The 19,218-nt window shown below is 43.5% G+C and overlaps 1 protein-coding gene across 1 annotated transcript in view; it reads left to right on the forward strand.

Annotated features, from left to right (window-relative positions):
* Positions 1-19,218, forward strand: part of LOC137425744 (transient receptor potential cation channel subfamily V member 6-like) — a 105,819-nt gene that overhangs the window by 21,478 nt on the left and 65,123 nt on the right. The window contains exons 2-5 of the mRNA XM_078775220.1: positions 1,509-1,652; positions 3,710-3,808; positions 4,268-4,440; positions 4,745-4,891. Coding sequence (XP_078631346.1) covers positions 1,509-1,652; positions 3,710-3,808; positions 4,268-4,440; positions 4,745-4,891 — 563 coding nt within the window. The remainder of the gene's footprint in view (positions 1-1,508; positions 1,653-3,709; positions 3,809-4,267; positions 4,441-4,744; positions 4,892-19,218) is intronic.

Raw genomic sequence — 19,218 nt, forward strand, 5'->3', positions numbered from 1 at the left:
CATACGTAAACTGGGATACCAAACGTAAGCTCTACCGAGTGCCATTCTATTTTTGAATGAATTACTATTTTGGCTCTTGTGTAATGTATGTTTCGCAATAATGAATTCGACAACGTTTCTGTTTCATGAAAAGTACACCTTGATGTGGTCGAATCAAAATGGGTCGACTTGACCAGCATATCTGGTCTACTGCAAGACATAAGCTTCCTTAACAAGGTCCATTCTGTCCTCAGTTTGAATATCTCACAATGTTGTGTTTGCTTTAAGGGAGCACTACACTGAACACAGTAAAAACAACACTGAATCACAGTAATGCACTTTTTGATAAAATGTCTTGATTGAAAATATGCAAAACTATATATGTACATGTTGCTTGATATATGAACATTACATTGGTATACATTACATAGCATTATATTATGCATGGTTACCATGGTAACCAGATGCATACAAATGATGAATTTTTTTTTTTTTTTTTTTTTTTTTTTTTTTGTATACAATATCGAGGCTCGTGAAAGAGCGAACATTAAACACACAGAAAGACAACAGTCCCGATGTTTTAAATTACCACTTTTCAGCTTATATCTTCTCTATGACAAGTCCATTTACGTTCAAACTTGGTACATATATACAATACTAGGAAACAAACATTTTAATTGATGCATTTGTATAATTGGCATTTCGTGTTGCCATGGCAACCATTAATCGTCCAATGAGAATTGACATCCTTTAAATTAAAAACCCAAGGTCATAATACAATAAAACTCTATTAATATCTTTGTTGGGTCATTATCAATATCTGTGCCAAATTTGAAGTGAAAAGAATTAAGAATTCCAAAGTTATAGGGGAAAATGTAAACTAATATTATGTAAACACACATTTGCTGTAAGTGGCCATTGACATCAGGATTCCGTTTCCTATACATTGAAATTACAATTGCGTACAATGTTTTTCCATTATTTCATGAATCTGGAGTTCACTTTGCAAGTTTTTTCATTCTTTTCACCCTTGTACTTGTATGTTGATGGACAAACGCCTCTCCAAACTCCCCACTACCATATGTTTGGCCTTCTTCTTCAATAAAGCTTTCCTCCTTTTTTTTATTTTTGCCTTTGAAATATTTTCCCGTATCTTTGTTTCCTGAACGGAAGCTTTCCTAGCAGCATCGTACAAACTTTTTTTGTCTTTTTTTTCTGCTGCTGCCTGTGTGTATACTGCCCCCTTAATAAACATTTGTTTCTACATGTACAACCGCAATGCCATTTGATGTTTTTGTGCTATGCTAATGCCACTGCATGTCTTGGAAGGACAACAGTCCCGATGTTTTAAATAAATGATCAGACCTCGCATTTAATCATCAGGCTGCTGGTGTCCCAAATGGAAGTAGATCAGGATGGCAATGTCAGTCAGCATCGATGGAGCAAATATTGTGCACATGACCTTTACAACGTCGGTGACACCTGGTGTGGATTATTTTACTTGCTTTTAATTTGATGGTTTTGTGAAGGTCAGACAGCATTGCACATCGCCATAGCAAACCAGAATTTGAACTTGGTGAAAGAGTTGGTGATCCATGGTGCTGATGTGGTGCGTCCCAGGGCGACCGGCACCTTCTTTCAAAGGGATCCTCATAGGCCCACATGCTACTATGGTGAGGATCATCCATGGCAGCTTGTTTCCTGATTCATTATTCATTCATACCATTTAAAAGTTTTCTCCTTTATTGTTTCCATTCTCAAATTCTCTGTCATCCCCACCTCCCCCTAACCCTCTATTTTTCTTGTTTCCTCTGACATGATTCCCATTTGAATCCTCTTGTTCCACACACCCCTACCCCTATTTTATGTGCTTATAACTTCCCAGAAACAGAAGGATCGATGTTGTGTAATGCATCAAATGTAATGAATTTGTATTTGGAGAGCATATTAAAAGTGAACAAAGAGGAACTACGAATAGACAAATGAGGGAAAGATATGTGTTTTGAGTATATTGTTACGGTCGACATAACATGAAAGTTGTGACTTTTTCGGCCAAATGATCTTTTTTTTATTGTTATTTTTTTTCTGTCTGTAATGATTCTGTAAAATATTGCTTTTGCTTCTTTTCATCCCACTTGTACATTGGCTCATGAGAAAGTAAGACTTGTAATTATTGCAACTTCGTTAAATAAATTATGACGTTGATTTTTTGCACATGGAAGTTAAACTTTTGCATATAGAAGTCACGGAGAAGCTAAATAGCGACAGGTTGACAACTCCGAGCTCTCTTCCCAAGTTTGTCAACAGGTTGACAAACCGATATGGAGGTTTGGGGGCGGAGGGATGGGTAACATAAAGGTAAAGAAACACATGGACAAATTGTAAATGAGTAGTGAGGGGCAGGAATCGAAGAGAGAGATATGAAAAAGAAATGGGCTTGAAGGAAGTGGTCGGCGAGAGTAAGCAACCGTCGTATTCGTTTTTTCTCTTCTACTGTATTTATTTTTATACGTTCTTCGTTGTTGTACACCGCTCCTTTCCTATTCCACCTCCAGGATCTGCATGACGTCATCGCCGGGCACCGAAGGGGGCCCGGCGATGACGCGCACTGTGAGGGAGTACTCGGTTTTCACTCCGGTTTCTTGTTTGTTTTCTTGCTTACTTGCTTGTTTGTTTGTTTGGGCGATTATGTCAGCCATCCTTTGAGCTGGGAAGCTGAAATTTCAGCACAATAGTGAGCACATGCTTTGGCAAAAACAGTATTTTTTGTTTTTGAATTAATTAATTAATCTATTTATTGATTAATCAATTAATTTTTTTTTTCCAATTAATGTTTTCTTTAATTAATTTGCAATGTTACAGCTTCGGATGAAACACTGGTGGTTGAAGTATGTTTTTAGCCAATTTATGAAGAAATTATTTTGCTATTTTTATTTATTTATTTTAAGTATGCAATTAATCAATTATTATTGTACACATCTTCCTCCCAATACAGTCTCTATGTGCTGCACGGCGGTATCTCCGGGTGCCTAAGGCACCCCGGTAATTTCGCGCTGGAGGATGTTATTTATTACTTGCGAAAATCGAAGATTTTTCAAGTATATTGGTTGGTCTGGTGTGTTTGTCTGTGTCTGTCTGTCTGTCTGTTTGTCTGTTTGTATGTCAGTCGCCTACAGGTCAGTTTTCAACCGATCTTCACAAAACTTCACCAAATGGTAGAGTTGACCATAAGCAAGAAACCTATTGTTTTTGGGGTCAAAAGGTCAATAGGTCAACATAGGCCAAAGGTCACCAACTTTGTCAAATTTGTAAAATACTCACTTATCATTCGATTGACTTGATATTTTAAGAGGATTTGCATATCTGATCACTGAATTCAACCAAGTATTCTGAGGTCAACATAGGCCAAAAGGTCAACATAGGCCAGAGTTCTAAAATCCTAAATTTTCATCCGATTGACTTGAAATTTTTAGAGGATGTGCATACCAGGTCACTGAATTCAACCACCAATGATTATTGTGGTCATCATATGCCAACAACTTACTTTAGGAATTTCGTAAGTATCGTGTTATGTATGACATATTTCTTGTTTATTTATTTGGCATGGGCGGGGTGGGGGGTGGGGGGGGGTGCTTTTGAATGCATCTGTACTTGTCTGGTTTTTTTAAAATTCTTCTTTAAGTACACACCATTAGGTTTATCTTCACAGCATGTCCATGTGCATGTGTAGGTGAGTACGTGCTCTCCTTTGCTGCTTGTATGGGGAATGAAGAGATCGTGCGCTTTCTGATGGAAAATGGCACGCCCATCCATGCCCAGGACTCGCTGGGTAAGCTTCTTGGTCCTTTTCATTAATCATTTTGTTCTTAAACTGACAGGTTACTGGGTTTTCTCTGTTGTGAAGACATGGAGGTAACACACCTTCCGCAAACCCCATCCCAGGGCACAACAGTTTGAGTGAACCTTTATTTTAAGTTTGTTACTTGAAAGACTCGAGTATAATGGTTAAAGCATCTGCTCTGAGTCTGGGAGGTCGGTGGTTTGAACCCTGGCCAAGTCATACCAAAGACTTTTGAAGTGGTACGTGCTGCTTCGTTGTTTGACACTCGGCATTTAAAAAGGATAGAGCAGAGACAAGCAACCATTGTGCAGGCTTTATGCGCCTAATGGCTTCCTACTGCATTTAAGTTAATTGTAAGGGAACGCCTATTAATCTTTACCTATCAAACTGGGTAGACACATTTGGAAACATGTCGACCTTTCTCCATTCTCTTACTGCCCAAACCAGGGAACACGGTGTTGCACGTACTCATCCTGCAGCCAAACAAGACTACAGCCTGCCAGATGCATGACCTTCTCCTGTCCGCTGACCGCTCAGGAGTAGCTGCATCGCTGGTTGATATAGCGAATCGTGCTGGCCTCACACCTCTGAAGCTAGCAGCAACAGAAGGCAATGCAGTGGTGAATCTTGCAAACAAAATGCCAGGCCATCATTTAATTGTTTCACCATCTTTTAATTGTGTTGCCTTGCTATGCCAGTGTGAATCGAATCCGTTTTTGTCTGCAATAAATATATTTTTGGTGATTAACTAAGAGGAGGCTTACAATACATAAGTATGCTTACAATAGTGTGCTGAGACATCATCTGCATTACTGAAAGATGAGCATATCATGAAGAATCTTGAAGTAAAATGTAATCCTAACTGTAAAATCATTGATATTTTAAGATTCTCGTCCAGGTTCAGGGTATTTCCACCCCTGGCAGATGTTTCAGCATCTAGTTAGCAAGCGGCGCCAAGTGCAGTGGTCTTACGGGACAGTCACCTCTGCCATCTATGACCTCATGGGAATTGATTCGTGGGACGAGGAACTGTCGGCCATTGAGCTCATTACATCCAGTCGAAAAAGGGAGGTATGTACAATTGGAATTGGGAAATGGTTGTAGTGTATCTGGGGTTTTGGTGGGGAGGGCAACATCTGATTGATGCAAAACAACGCAACTTTCGTGATAAAGGTATATTTAATTTTGGTTTAATGTGGGCTCTATGTAGTTGTGATAAATGATGCATTTGCGTTAGTCCTGCTTGAATACCATCAGCTTTGTTCAAAAGCTTCTCATTCTTCTCTTCCGGACAACATTATGGGTTAAAGGGTATATTGTGCCAGCCAAGCCACCTGTACTTGTGGACAGAAACTATTCTATTGTGTCCACTAGCCTGACTCGGCACGCTCCGCGTGCCTCACCACACGTCGTTTCAGAGGGATGGGCATCTTTGAGCATTTTGGTGTCTTTTGGGTCTTCATGGTATTTTGGGTCTTCAGGGTCTTTTGGGTCTTCATGGTGGTTTGGATCTTCATGGCCATTTGGGTCTTCAGGGACTTTTGGATCCTCTGGGCCTTTAAGGGTGTTTTGGGTCTTCGGGGTGTTTTGGGTATTTGGGGTGTTTTGGGTCTTTGGGGTGTTTTGGGTCTTCGGGGTGTTTTGGGTCTTCGGGGTGTTTTGGGTCTTCGGGGTGTTTTGGGTCTTCGGGGTGTTTTGGGTCTTCGGGGTGTTTTGGGTCTTCGGGGTGTTTTGGGTCTTCGGGGTGTTTTGGGTCGTCGGGTTGTTTTTGGTCTTCGGGGTGTTTTGGGTCTTCGGGGTGTTTTGGGTCTTCGGGGTGTTTTGGGTCTTCGGGGGGGGGGGGGTTTTGGGTCTTCGGGGTGTTTTGGGTCTTCGGGGTGTTTTGGGTCTTCGGGGTGTTTTGGGTCTTCGGGGTGTTTTGGGTCTTCGGGGTGTTTTGGGTCTTCGGGGTGTTTTGGGTCTTCGGGGTGTTTTGGGTCTTCGGGGTGTTTTGGGTCTTCGGGGTGTTTTGGGTCTTCGGGGTGTTTTGGGTCTTCGGGGTGTTTTGGGTCTTCGGGGTGTTTTGGGTCTTCGGGGTGTTTTGGGTCTTCGGGGTGTTTTGGGTCTTCGGGGTGTTTTGGGTCTTCGGGGTGTTTTGGGTCTTCGGGGTGTTTCGGGTCTTTGGGGTGTTTCGGGTCTTCGGGGTGTTTCGGGTCTTCGGGGTGTTTCGGGTCTTCGGGGTGTTTCGGGTCTTCGGGGTGTTTCGGGTCTTCGGGGTGTTTCGGGTCTTCGGGGTGTTTTGGGTCTTCGGGGTGTTTTGGGTCTTCGGGGTGTTTTGGGTCTTCGGGGTGTTTTGGGTCTTCGGGGTGTTTTGGGTCTTCGGGGTGTTTTGGGTCTTCGGGGTGTTTTGGGTCTTCGGGGTGTTTTGGGTCTTCGGGGTGTTTTGGGTCTTCATGGGCTTTTGGGGCCTCAGGGCCTTTAAGGATATTTGGGTATTTGGGGTCTTCAGGGTGTTTTGGGTCCTTGGGGTCTTCGGGGCCTTTTGGGTCTTCATGGACTTTTGGGTCTTTGGGGTATTTTGGAGCCTTAGGGCCTTTCAGGATATTTAGGTCTTTGGGGTCTTTTGGGACTTCAGGGTCCTTTGGAGCCTTAGGGTCTTTTGCAGCATCAGTTTCTTTTGGAGCCTCAGGGCCTTTAAGGATATTTGGGGTCTTTGGGGGTCTTCAGGGTCTGTTGGGTCTTTTGGAGTCTCAGGGTCTTTAAGGATATTTGGGTCTTTGGGGTATTCCGGGTCTTTTGGGTCTTCGGGATATTTTGGGTCTTCGGGGTATTTTGTGTCTTCTGGGTCTTTGAGGTCTTCATGGTCTTTTGGGTCTTCTGGATATTTTGGGTCTTCGGGGTATTTTGGGTCTTTTGGGTCTTTTGGGTCTTTAAGGGTATTTTAGGTCTTGGGTCTTCCAGAGTCGCAACTTTCGTGATAAAGGTATATTTAATTTTGGTTTAATGTCGGCTCTATGTAGTCGTGATAAATGATGCATTTGCGTTAGTCCTGCTTGAATACCATCAGCTGTGTTCAAAAGCTTCTCATTCTTCTCCTCCGGACAACATTATGGGTTAAAGGGTACTTAAAGGACTTATGGGGACTTAAAGGGTCGTCAAAGGTCTGAGGGGTCTCAGCATTCTAAACGTAATTAAGAGGATTACCCTTTCGTACGGAACTGTGTTTTGGATGTTAATTTTATATGAAGAAGAAGAAGACGTTTGGGTCGCATAGATGCATACATAACCATACACGTTTGCTCTATGTTAATAACATTACAATGGTAAGCCTTTGGACAGGTATCACAGACCCTACTAGTAGATTAATTTGCATATATCCACAATATGGTAGTGAAGATAAATAATTGTGGAATAATAAAAATGGAGAATAACTAATTGTATTAAGTTGTGATGTACCGTAGGTGTAATGGGCCAAATGACTTCACCTCTACTCTCACCTCTTCTTTGTCTGTGTGTTATACCACCCTAACAGTGACGACTCCATTTCCATCTCTCTCTCTCTCTCTCTCTCTCTCTCTCTCTCTCTCTCTCTCTTTCTCTTTCTCTTTCTCTCTTTTTCTCTTTCTCTTTCTCTCTCTTTCTCTTTCTCTCTTTCTCTTTCTCTCTTTTTCTCTTTCTCTTTCTCTCTTTTTCTCTTTCTCTTTCTCTCTTTTTCTCTTTCTCTTTCTGTCTCTTTCTCTTTCTCTTTCTCTTTCTCTTTCTCTCTTTCTCTCTTTCTCTCTTTCTCTCTTTCTCTTTCTGTCTCTTTCTCTTTCTCTTTCTCTTTCTCTTTCTCTCTTTCTCTCTTTCTCTCTTTCTCTCTTTCTCTCTTTCTCTCTTTCTCTCTTTCTCTCTTTCTCTTTCTTTTTCTCCTTCTCTCCTTCTCTCCTTTTAAGCATCCACTCGATCTCTGCATTTCTGACCCAGATTAATGCAAATTGCAAATCCGCCTTTCTGCATTTGTAATGACCAACTTTCCTGTTCTTCCTCTGCTCCCACTGGTTCGTCTGATCACGTGCTTGTATGAGTCAACATCTCTCTGGCTATTTTCAGTGCCGGTAGGTCGGGCAGTTCATTCAGATTGGCTGGCAGGAACTCCAAGCTGCCATCTCACTTCATGAGTGCTCTTCTACCTCTGCTGCCCCTGATCTATTATTAACATAGCCTGCAAATTATTCCACAGAATCTTCTTCTCTTATGCATAAATGCATTCCATTTCATGTACATTTATCATACCCTAACCCTAACCCTAACAACACTTACCCTCTCAGCCATGGTACACTGAATCCTGCAGTGAGTTAGTTGTCTTGCAACAACTTGCCTTCTCTTCCTGGAAGGCAAACCCACAAAGCCGACGAGAAATGTGTCCATTCTCAGGAGACAGAAAACATCGGCCAACCTCAAGATTGAACTATCAAACTTGAAGACTAAACTTTCAAACTTGTGTCCTTCCTCAAAAACCTGGTCGTCCCTTTTTATAATCTGTCTGGAGCATGCTCATTGCTCACCCTCCAACCCTTTCGTCATTTCAAATGGCACCACAGCCGACTCTGCTCGGGAGAAGGCCAAATCGCTAATTTTGTTTGCTTCCAAATGTTGTGCCCAACCTCTTGCTCCTTGTATCCATCCTACTCGATTGCACCCAACTGCTCCTGGAATCTGAGTCCAATGGATGAGTTCAACTATCCAAACGTAAACTGAGAAACAATGCTGGCTGACTCATGGAAATCAAAACTCTTCTTAGGTACTGTATTTGATATGTGGACAGAACATGTGAAGGAAATTATAAGACAAGAATCATTATTGGATACCCTCACGTCAGACCCCAACATGATTGATGATGTTGAAATACAAGCCACATTGACAATATTGAAATGTGAAACCAACTATATAACTAGAACGCCACTCAGGGGAGCGCATACTCCTGCCGTGGGTTTAGTTGGAATAATACGTTTTGTTTAACATCCCCTCTCCCCAAAACAACAACAACAACAACATGCATTTTAAAGGCCATTTTCCCTGCTAGAGCGGGGGTTAGCCTTGCGGTCCCCATGACAATCTTCTCCATTTTGCCCTATTTTCTGCATCTCTCCTTGTTAGCCCCCTTGCCCGCATTTCTTCTTCCACCATATTTAGCCAAGTCTTTCTCGGTCTTCCCCGTCTTCTACTTCCTTCTACATTCATTTCCATCACTCTTCTCAACCAGTCACTTTCATCCTTCCTCAACACATGACCAAACCATCTCAACCTGTTCCTCTTCACAGCATCAATCACAGGCTCTATTCCCATCATCTTTCGCAATTCATCATTTGTCTTCCTCTCTCTCAACGATACTCCGCACATCCGTCGAACCATTCGCATTTCCACCCTTTCCAACCTTCGTTGCTGCTCTACATTCATTACCCATGTCTCGCTCCCATAAATCATAACACTTCTCACACATGCAGCATACACCTTTCCCTTCAGCTTCAACGACACTCCCCTCATCATCAGCACGCCACTCAATTCCCGAAACTTCTTCCATGCACATCTCACTCGAGCAACCGTTGCCGAGTCTGATCCACCTTCTCCATTCAGCATGTCTCCGAGGTAGCAAAATGTTTTCACACCTTCCAGCTTCACGCCGTCTCCAAGATCCAACTCAACATTTCCTCCATCTGCAGCTCCCTCTGTGCACACCTTACATTTGAATGTAGCTGCCACACTGGGTAATGACCCTCTCAGACCACTACATTTTTGATGAACCCACTCAGCGCACATTGTACACTGAATGGAGTTCACTCCGACACCCTTCCTACACACAGCACAGGGCCACTTCCCAGTTCTTTCCACCTCACCACATGCTTTACCACTTGCCATCACCTTCGTCTTTCCGATATTCACCTTCAGACCTTTTGTCTCCATACATTCCTTCCACGTGTTCATCTTTTCCTTCAGTCCATCCATACTTTCCGCAATCAACACCAGATCATCTGCATACAACAACTCCCACGGTAAACCCTCCTTTACATTCTGAGCCAGCACCTCCATCACAGCTACAAATAGTAGTGGACTTAGTACCGACCCCTGATGCACTCCCACCTTCCCCTCAAACTCACCACTGTTCCCGTCCTTCGTCCTTACAGCTGTGCGTGCTCTTTTGTACATTGCCATCACGACTCTGATCAACCATTCCTCCACTCCTAACTTCCTCAATGCCCATGTCAATACTTTGCGTGGAACCCGATCGAATGCTTTCTCCAGATCAACAAACCCAAGAAACAACTTCTTCCTCTTCTCCATGTACTTCTCCTGCAACTGCCTCACAATGAAAAGTGCGTCTGTCATTCCTCCTCCTGGCATGAATCCAAACTGCATTTCGTCGATCTTCACTTTCTTCCTTATCCTCCTCTCCAACACCCTTTCCAATACCTTCATTCCATGCTCCAATAAGTTTATCGCTCGGTACAAGCCACACTCAAGAGGGTCACCTTTCCCCTTGTATAGAGGGACGAGGGTACTCAGTTCCCAATCCACTGGAATGCGGCCTTCTTTCACCACCAGATTACAGATCTCTGTCATTCTCTTCACACCCCAACTTCCTGCTGCCTTCAACATATCTCCCACAACTCCCGTCGGCCCTCCCGCTTTTCTACCCTTCATTGCTTTTATCGCTTCCTCGCTTTTATCGCTTCCTCAACTTCCTTCTCAGTTATCTTCTCTGCCGGTCCTAAAACTGGGTTACTCTCGATGTTGCCATCCCATTCATTATCTGTATTCAACAGCATTTCCATATATCTTTTCCATCTTCCTTTAATTCCATCTGGGTCGACAACGATTTGTCCCACTTCATCCTTCAAGCAACTCACCCCCATCACATCACACCTCTCTTTCGCTATCTGCTTTGCAATCCTGAATACTGCTTTCTGACCCTCTTCCGAATCCAAGCGTTCTCCAAACATTTTCCTACATGCCTCCTCCGCCTTTGCTACCTCTTTCTTTGCAGCCTTCCTGGCTGCCTTATAACTTTCATGCTCTGCTGTTTCTGCTCCCGTACCCTTCGCCTTCTGCCACTCCTTGAACTTCTTCCTCTTCTCGTCAATCCTCTTTCCAACTTCATCATCCCACCACCATGTTTCCGAGTGCCTCGGTGGTCCTTTTGTCCATTCACATACCTCACCAACGGCTCCCAACAGACTAGCTTTCATTGACATCCAACCACTTTCAAGCTCAACCACGTCATCCTCGACCCTACTCAGCCTCTTTTAATGCCTCCCTCACTGTCACCTCTTTCAACCTCCACACCTTCATTCTCGGTTGGTACTTCACCCGCCGAGCTCTCCTTGCACCTTTCACCCTTACGGCGCAGACAACCAAGTGGTGCTGTGAAACAGCCTCCTCCCCCGGGATCACCTTTGTGTCCCGGAGATGCCCCCTATCTCGCCTACGCACCATCAGGTAATCAACGGTTGTCGTCGACCCACCTGACGTGTATGTAACAAGCTTATTATCCTCTTTCTGGAACTGAGTATTACAAATCAACAAATCGGCTCCATCAGCAAACTCCAAAATCCTTTCACCTTCTCCATTTCTCACACCATATCCGTAACCCCCATGAACTCTGTCAAAACCATCCATACTCCTTCCCACATGTCCATTTAGGTCTCCTCCTACCACAACAACTTCCTCATCTTTCACGTTTTCCATCAGCTTCTCTATCGCACACCAGAACTTGTCCTTCTCTTCATCGCTTCGACCAACCTGCGGAGCATATCCCGAGATGACGTTCACCAAGAGCTTTCCAATCATCATTTTCACCATCATCAACCTATCACTCACTCTAATAACACTCACCACACTGTCTACAAACTCCTCAGAAAACAGGACACCAACACCATTCATGCCCTCCAGGCACCCTTGCCACACAAACTTGTATTTCTGTCCCTGCCTACCCTTCACCATTCTCACACCACTTCCCTTCCATCTCATCTCTTGCACACAACATATGTCCACTCTTCTTCTGACCAATACTTCCACCACTTCTCCTGATCTCCCTGTCATTGTCCCTACATTCCATGTCCCAAACCTCAGAAACCGATCTCCACTTCGGGCTGTTGTAATTGTCATGGTTCTCTTTTTGAGGCAATGTTTTTATGGCCGGATGCCCTTCCTGACGCCAACCCTCTTAGTCGCCTCTTACGACACGCAGGGATACGGCGTACCTATTCTTATCCAGGGTACACTCCACTCTCCCCAAAACAATAAATGAAAAAGAAAATAAGCCCTAACTGTCAGAGAATTTATTTTGATATATCTCGGAATTAGAGGAGAAAAACATCATTTAAGAATAAGAATAAAAGCTTTAATGCAGTAAAACAGAAAAAATCTTTCCCCAAAAAATTTCCAAAAAAAATTCCTGGATCCGGAATAATATCCTGAGCTTCACCAAAAACGAATCAATTCTTCCTTATCCCAAGGGCAATCATCCCACCAACTTTCATCCAAATCCGTTCAGAACTTTTCCAGATATCTTGTTCACAAACACACGAACATACGAACACACACACACACGGACGGACACGATCGAATGCGTTACTCCCTGGCGGGAGTAATAAACCTGAAAATCGCAGAGCCAGAACCAGAATTATTTATTTTGTCTGGGAAGCCCATGCGAGGTTTCTTCTTCAGCCTCTCACAACCCTGGGTGAATATGCGATCTTTCAAAAAAAAGTTGGAATTTTGCCAAATCTGTTTTATTCGTTTGTTAATATACCTCAGCCATTGACAAATCTGGAACTAAGTCTTTATAAGTTCATCAAATACTGACACCGTGAATGACATTCGCTGAGCTAAATGTTGATATCTCTTCTGAGGTAAAAAAAACAAAAAAAAAACATTTTTAAAGCATTATATGTATCAAATGATACATTTTATGAAACGGGGAAACCTAATACACACTTTGGTGGTTTTAAAATGACAGAATATGTCTTTATGAGAAAAAAAATGAACATTGAAGACAACGCTGCTAAAAAATACACCGCTCTAATGCATAACCACGAGTTTAAACTACATTTACAACAAATATGAAAACTATTTTCATATCACAATGTTAAACATAGAATATATAGAAGATAATGTTAAAAAAAAATGAGCTCTATCTTCCAATGGTAAAAAAAATCCTTCAAAAAATTCCTGGATCGGGAATAATATCCTGAGCTTCACCAAAAACTAATCAATTCTTCCTTATCCCAAGGGCAATCATCCCACCAACTTTCATCCAAATCCGTTCAGAACTTTTCCAGATATCTTGTTCACACACACACGCACACACACACACACACACACACACACACACACACACACACACACACACACACACACACGAGTGAATGCATCACTCCCTGGTGGGAGTAATAATGACCTTCGTGGAAGATCAAACGCTAAACGATGGAAAGCTGATCTTGTGAGCATGACAGATAATCTGGAGAAGATTCATTGGGAGAACATTTTAAATGAACAAGTAGACCAAGTATGTGGCAAAATGAAATGAATGGGGTTTCAGCATGTCCCCAAAAAGACTATCGGGGAAAATAAAACTCCATGGCTAAATAGGAGGTAAATTAAGGCAGTTAGACATCCATTATAAATGGATGAGGTGTGTGTGTCATTATAGTTATCTCCATAATTTGAGTTTTAGAATGTGGAACGGAGTCCTCCCTGGACTGGAAGTATCCACCCCTGCTTTGGTGAAGGATTGTGATTCATGGGCTAGTAAGTTATGAAGTTGTGTTGTTCTCAGAGATTTGTTCCAAGGGCTTTTTTCAGGATCGTCACTGAGCCCTGTACAGCATCCAACTGTAGTTCATTTGTGGTAATGCTCCCAGGGATGGTTTCTAATATCTCTGGAAGGTTCTTCTTTGTCATTCCTGTTGCCCCGATTATCACTGATACAATATTGGTGCCCTTCAGCTTTCAGGATCTTTTCACTTCATTCTTGAGGTCTTGGTATTTGGTAATTTTCTTGATTTCTGCATTATTTAGGCCAAAATCGCTGGGTACTGATATCTCAATCAGCAATGCTGTCTTTTCCTTTTTGTTCCTGAGATATCCATTGCTTTGATATTTGATATAGGTTAAGATATCCGGTTGCAGTGCTTTGTTTTCTATGTTCACGCTGGATGTTTTCAATGATTGCCTTTGGTTAATGTTTCCAAGAGTTTTGTGGAACTGGGATATTGAAATTTGTGTGTGTGTGTGTGTGTGTGTGTGTGTGTGTGTGTGTGTGTGTGTGTGTGTGTGTGTGTGTGTGTGTGTGTGTGTGTGTGTGTGTGTTTGGTGTTTTTGTGAAGTTCTACTGGAGCCTTCTGATGTGGCATGTGAAACACTGAAATTATCGTTATGACCTCCTGATTTGATTAGGCTAATTGACTACAAAGAGTCCAGAAGAATTTCCATATTTTCAACGGGCGCCATGTTGAGGTGTATAGAGCAGCTTAATAGTTCCTTCCATGACATGGCATTCTAATTACAAAATTAATAACAAGTCAGGAGACGATGGTGGTTCACGAGTGAGCTCTATTCAATGACGATGCTCAATGAGCAATGTTATGAGGTTAGTTAGCGACACAATACCGAAAATTGGGTCCGATTCCGACAACTTTGAAAATTTGACCTTTGTGACCCTTCAAAGGTCAAAGGTTGAAGATTCTGAAATTTGTTGGAAAACTTGTATTTTCATGATGTATGTGATAATATAAGATCATGTACGACATTTCACCCTGACAGGAAGTGAACAATGTAATAAACCATCAAAAATCGACTTTTCTAAATTTCGTGACCTTGTGACCTTGACCTTGGGGCGAAAATGAAAAATCGAGCTCCGTGGGGCTGGGGCTAGACACATGACAATGGCCCAACCAAATACAGAAACCCCTGTCAGATTCCACCAACTCCCTCGGAGAAGATATAGCTTGAACTCGATTACCCCCTAAAAAGACATCTTTTTCGGGCGTGGCTCCGCCCACACTGGGCGCAATACGCCCACTCGAGGCAGGACACAACGAGATCATGATATCAACCTCCCACCCAAGTTTCATCAAGACCGGATGATATCGGGTAGTTATGCTGCGGACAGACAGACAGACACACACACACAGACAGACAGACACACAGACAGACACACAACCATGACGAATATAGTGATCACTCTGTTTGATAACTCGTGAACCAAAAATAATGATACAATTGCAACAAAACATTTATAAATGAATACTAATAATAACAAGAACAATAATAAGAGTAGTATCATTTGGCAATAATAATAATGAACGTATAATTCTCGCCCTGGCCCATGCACGTCTGGGCTTGGTGAAAGGTAAGCTAATGCTCAAGCAGTACAGCAGGCAGGTATGCTACAAGACAGTGAAGACCAATGAAAATTTGGTCTAATGGACCAACAGGCCCACTAGTAAGCATAAAGCATGGAGAAAATACAAACCTAAGAAAACAAAGTTAGCGTAAAGGCACAACGAAAATTATCAAAATAAAGCCAAAGAGGTCATAGCAGCTAAAAGGCAATTTGAAAGATTGCAGAGAACGTCGAGGAATACCCAAAAAGCTTCAACTTGTATGTCCGTTCAAAGTAAATGTGGAAAGACATAGTAGACCGACTAAAGAATGACAGCAGTGAAACCTGCCAAACAATCAGCTGAGGTTCAAATCAGCTGAGGCTGAGGTGAAAATCACCTTTTCACAACAATATTTACATTGTAAAGAGGACAATGTCCTGCGACCAATAAAGGGCCACCTTCAGTTGGCCTAAGGATGAAGTTTAAAATGTCATTGCAATTACAGAATAAATCATGAAGGAAAAATGATTTAAACTCCACCCAGATAAGGCAACAGGTTCCAATGGCTTCCGTGCATGAATTATTGAGGAGCTAGCTGAAGAACTGCTGTTGCCTACACCAGAAAACGGTGAAGAGGTTGTTGTTCCACAGGACTGACAATCCGCTTATATCAGTCCCATCTTTAACAAGGGAGATAGATCAAAATCGGAGAATTACACTCCTCGGTTTCACTTCAGTGGCTGAAAAAGTGTTTGAAGACATCATTCGAGATCAAATAACAGATAACTTTGACAGCGACCCAAGCTCATCAGTAAAAACAGCATGGCCTTAAAAAAGGGAAATCGTGCACCACAAATCTCTCGGGACATCTCAAAAAATCCAACGAAACGAATTAGTGAAGGCATCCCAGTTGATGCGGTATACATGGACATGGCTAAAGCTTTTGACTCTGTTGCACACAAATGGCTCATTGCCAAGATTGCAGTGCAAGGAGTCGGTGGCAACGTTCTACAGTGGATCAATGCATGGTTATCAGGTCGGAGACAGAGCAATCACTCAAGGTGCCAATCAAAGCAGGTAGCTGTTGCAAGCTCTGTAGAAGAAAGCTGTTATGCTTCCTGAACTATATGAATGACGTGGATGAAGATTTGCATGAGCAGACTGTGATGAGAAAACTTGCAGCAAAAGGAATTGAAAACCTACAAAGAGGTACAGTCATGTGAAAAAGTAAGTGCACCCCATGTAAAGTTTTGACTTTTTCAACATATTTCAACATAAAGCTACTTGATCTTCATTTCACCAATAATGATAGATAAAGGTGATAATATACAACAAATATCATGAAACATTTACATTTTGTAGTCCATTGTATAATTTAAATAAACATAAATGCAAATTTTGCATGTGGAAAAAGTAAGTACACCCTTGGCTCTAATAGGTGGTATTGCCCCCTTTGGCAGAAGCAACCTCAAGTAGGCGTTTCTTATAACTGTCTACCAGTCTCTGACATCGACTGGGAGAAATTTTTGCCCACTCCATGCAGAATTCTTTCAGCTGTGCGATTTTGAGGGGTTTCTTGCATGCACAGCTCGTTTCAAATCCCCCCACAACATCTCGATGGGATTTAGATCTGGGCTTTGACTTGGCCATTCCAGAACCCTCCATTGCTTTCTTTTCAGCCATTCCTTGGTGGATTTACTGGTATGTTTAGGGTCATTGTCATGTTGCAAGGTCCACCTTCGGTTGAGCTTCAACTTTCCGACAGATGGCCTCGCATTATCCTCAAGCACCCTCTGGTAAAATGAAGAATTCATAGTGGATTCGATGATGGTGAGCTGCCCAGGCCCTGATGCAGCAAAGCTGCCCCAAACCATAATATTTCCACCACCATGCTTTACAGTTGGTATCAGGTTCTTGTGGTCAAATGCTGCCTTTGGTTTTCGCCAAACATGTCTTCTGGTACTGTGGCCAAATAGCTCTACCTTTGACTCATCTGTCCAGAGCACATTGTTCCAGAAGTGCTGGTCTTTGCATAGCTGTTCATTGGCAAACTTTAGTCTTGCCCTCATGTTCTTTCTGGACAGCAAAGGTTTCCTCCTGGCACACCTCCCATGTAGATCAAATTTTTGCAGCCTCTTTCTAATGGTAGACTCGTGCACTTTGACATCAACAGTGGCAAGAGCTACGTGTAGGTCCCGTGATGACATTCTGGGGTCCTTAGAGACTTCTTTCAGCATCTTGCGGTCTGCTCTCGGGCTGAACTTGCTGGGCGGCCTGGCCTGAACAAGTTGGCAGTTGTTTGGAATCTTCTCCACTTGTAGATGATCTTCTGGACAGTTGAATGATTGATTTCAAATTGTTTGGAGATCTTTTTAAATTCCTTCCCAGACTCGTAGGCATCTATAACCTTCTTTCTGAAGGCCTCAGAGATCTCTTTTGATCTAGGCATGGTGATGCCGCACACTTCAACAACAAAGAGCAAACCAAACTAAATGTCTGATGTTTAAATAAGACAGGTTCCTCCAAGATCCTCTCTGACGATGTTCTAATCATTTGCACCTGAGCTGGTGCACCTGATTTTAATTTTAGGTATTTGAAGTAGTGATAAATGTAGGGGTGTACTTACTTTTTCCACATGCGAAATTTGCATTTATGTTTATTTAAATTATACAATGGACTACAAAATGTAAATGTTTCATGATATTTGTTATATTATATTGTAGTGGTTACCTTATTCACATGTCGCGGTTACCTTATTCACTTGTCGTGGTTAACTTATCCGCATGTGACGGTTACCATTACGATGGGTTTGGTCTAACCCATGCACACGGGCGTTTGGTTGTGTCGTCGTGACGCACGCGCGGCTGTTAGAGCCCGGCCCTCCGAAGAGGGTGCTTGGTTTTATATAAGCCGTTTCGACTTCCGTTCGTTAGCAGTTGCTGGAGATTTCTGTACAATAAACAACCTTTTGTACCCAACGAAATGGCCTCTTCTTATCGTCTTCGGCAACTGCTAAACTGGTGACCCCGACATGTCGTGGTTACCTTATTCACATGTCGCGGTTACCTTATTCACTTGTCGCGGTTAACTTATCCGCATGTGACGGTTACCATTACAATGGGTTTGGTCTAACCCACGCACACAGGCATTTGGTTGTGTCGTCGTGACGCACGCGCGGCTGTTGGAGCCACGCCCTCCGAAGAGGGTGCTTGGTTTTATATAAGCCGTTACGACTTCCGTTCGCTAGCAGTTGCTGGAGATTTCTGTACAATAAACAACCTTTTGTACCCAACGAAATGGCCTCTTCTTATCGTCTTCAGCAACCGCTAAACTGGTGACCCCGTTGCCCCCGAACATATTCGGGGGCCAAATGAACACGGCAGGATTGCGACCGCAATTTCTCCCACAAGACCTAAACTCGAACTGCCGGAGTTTTCGCAACGACGAGCGGCCATGTGGTTCGCGCATCGCGCTCGGTTCCTCCTCTACGACTAGAGGGGCGAACCAGCTCCGGGACCCTCCGAAGGAACGCTGTTACAGGGCGTTGGCGGCATGGCTACTTCGTCACCTTCGCGCACACAGGCCGAGTACTGCTGCTCGTCGCCTCCGCGCACACAGGCCGGGCACGGCTACCTTGCCGCCTTCGCGCACACAGGCCGAGCACCGCTGCTCGTCGCCTCCGCGCACACAGGCCGAGTACTGCTGCCCGTCGCCTTCGCGCACACAGGCCGAGTACTGCTACTTCGTCGCCTCCGCGCACACAGGCCGAGTACTGCTGCTCGCCACTCCTACTACTGCTCCTACGGCGGATCCCGAGGCTGATGCTGCTGCAACTACAGCTACTACCGCTGCTCATCTCTTGCGCACGCACGGTTGCTTTGTTACCTTCGCGCGCACTGGAGCCTCGTTGTCTTCGCGCGCACCGCTGCTCGCCACTCCTGCAATTCCTACTGCTACAACTACAACTGCTACCGCTGCTCGGCACCCGCGGCCCAGCTCGGTTCCACCCGCGGCCCGGCTCGGTTCCACCCGCGGCCCGGCTCGGTTCCACCC

The sequence above is a fragment of the Myxine glutinosa genome, chromosome 4, assembly GCF_964187855.1.
Source record: "Myxine glutinosa chromosome 4, kmMyxGlut1.1, whole genome shotgun sequence".
NCBI lineage: Eukaryota > Metazoa > Chordata > Myxini > Myxiniformes > Myxinidae > Myxine > Myxine glutinosa.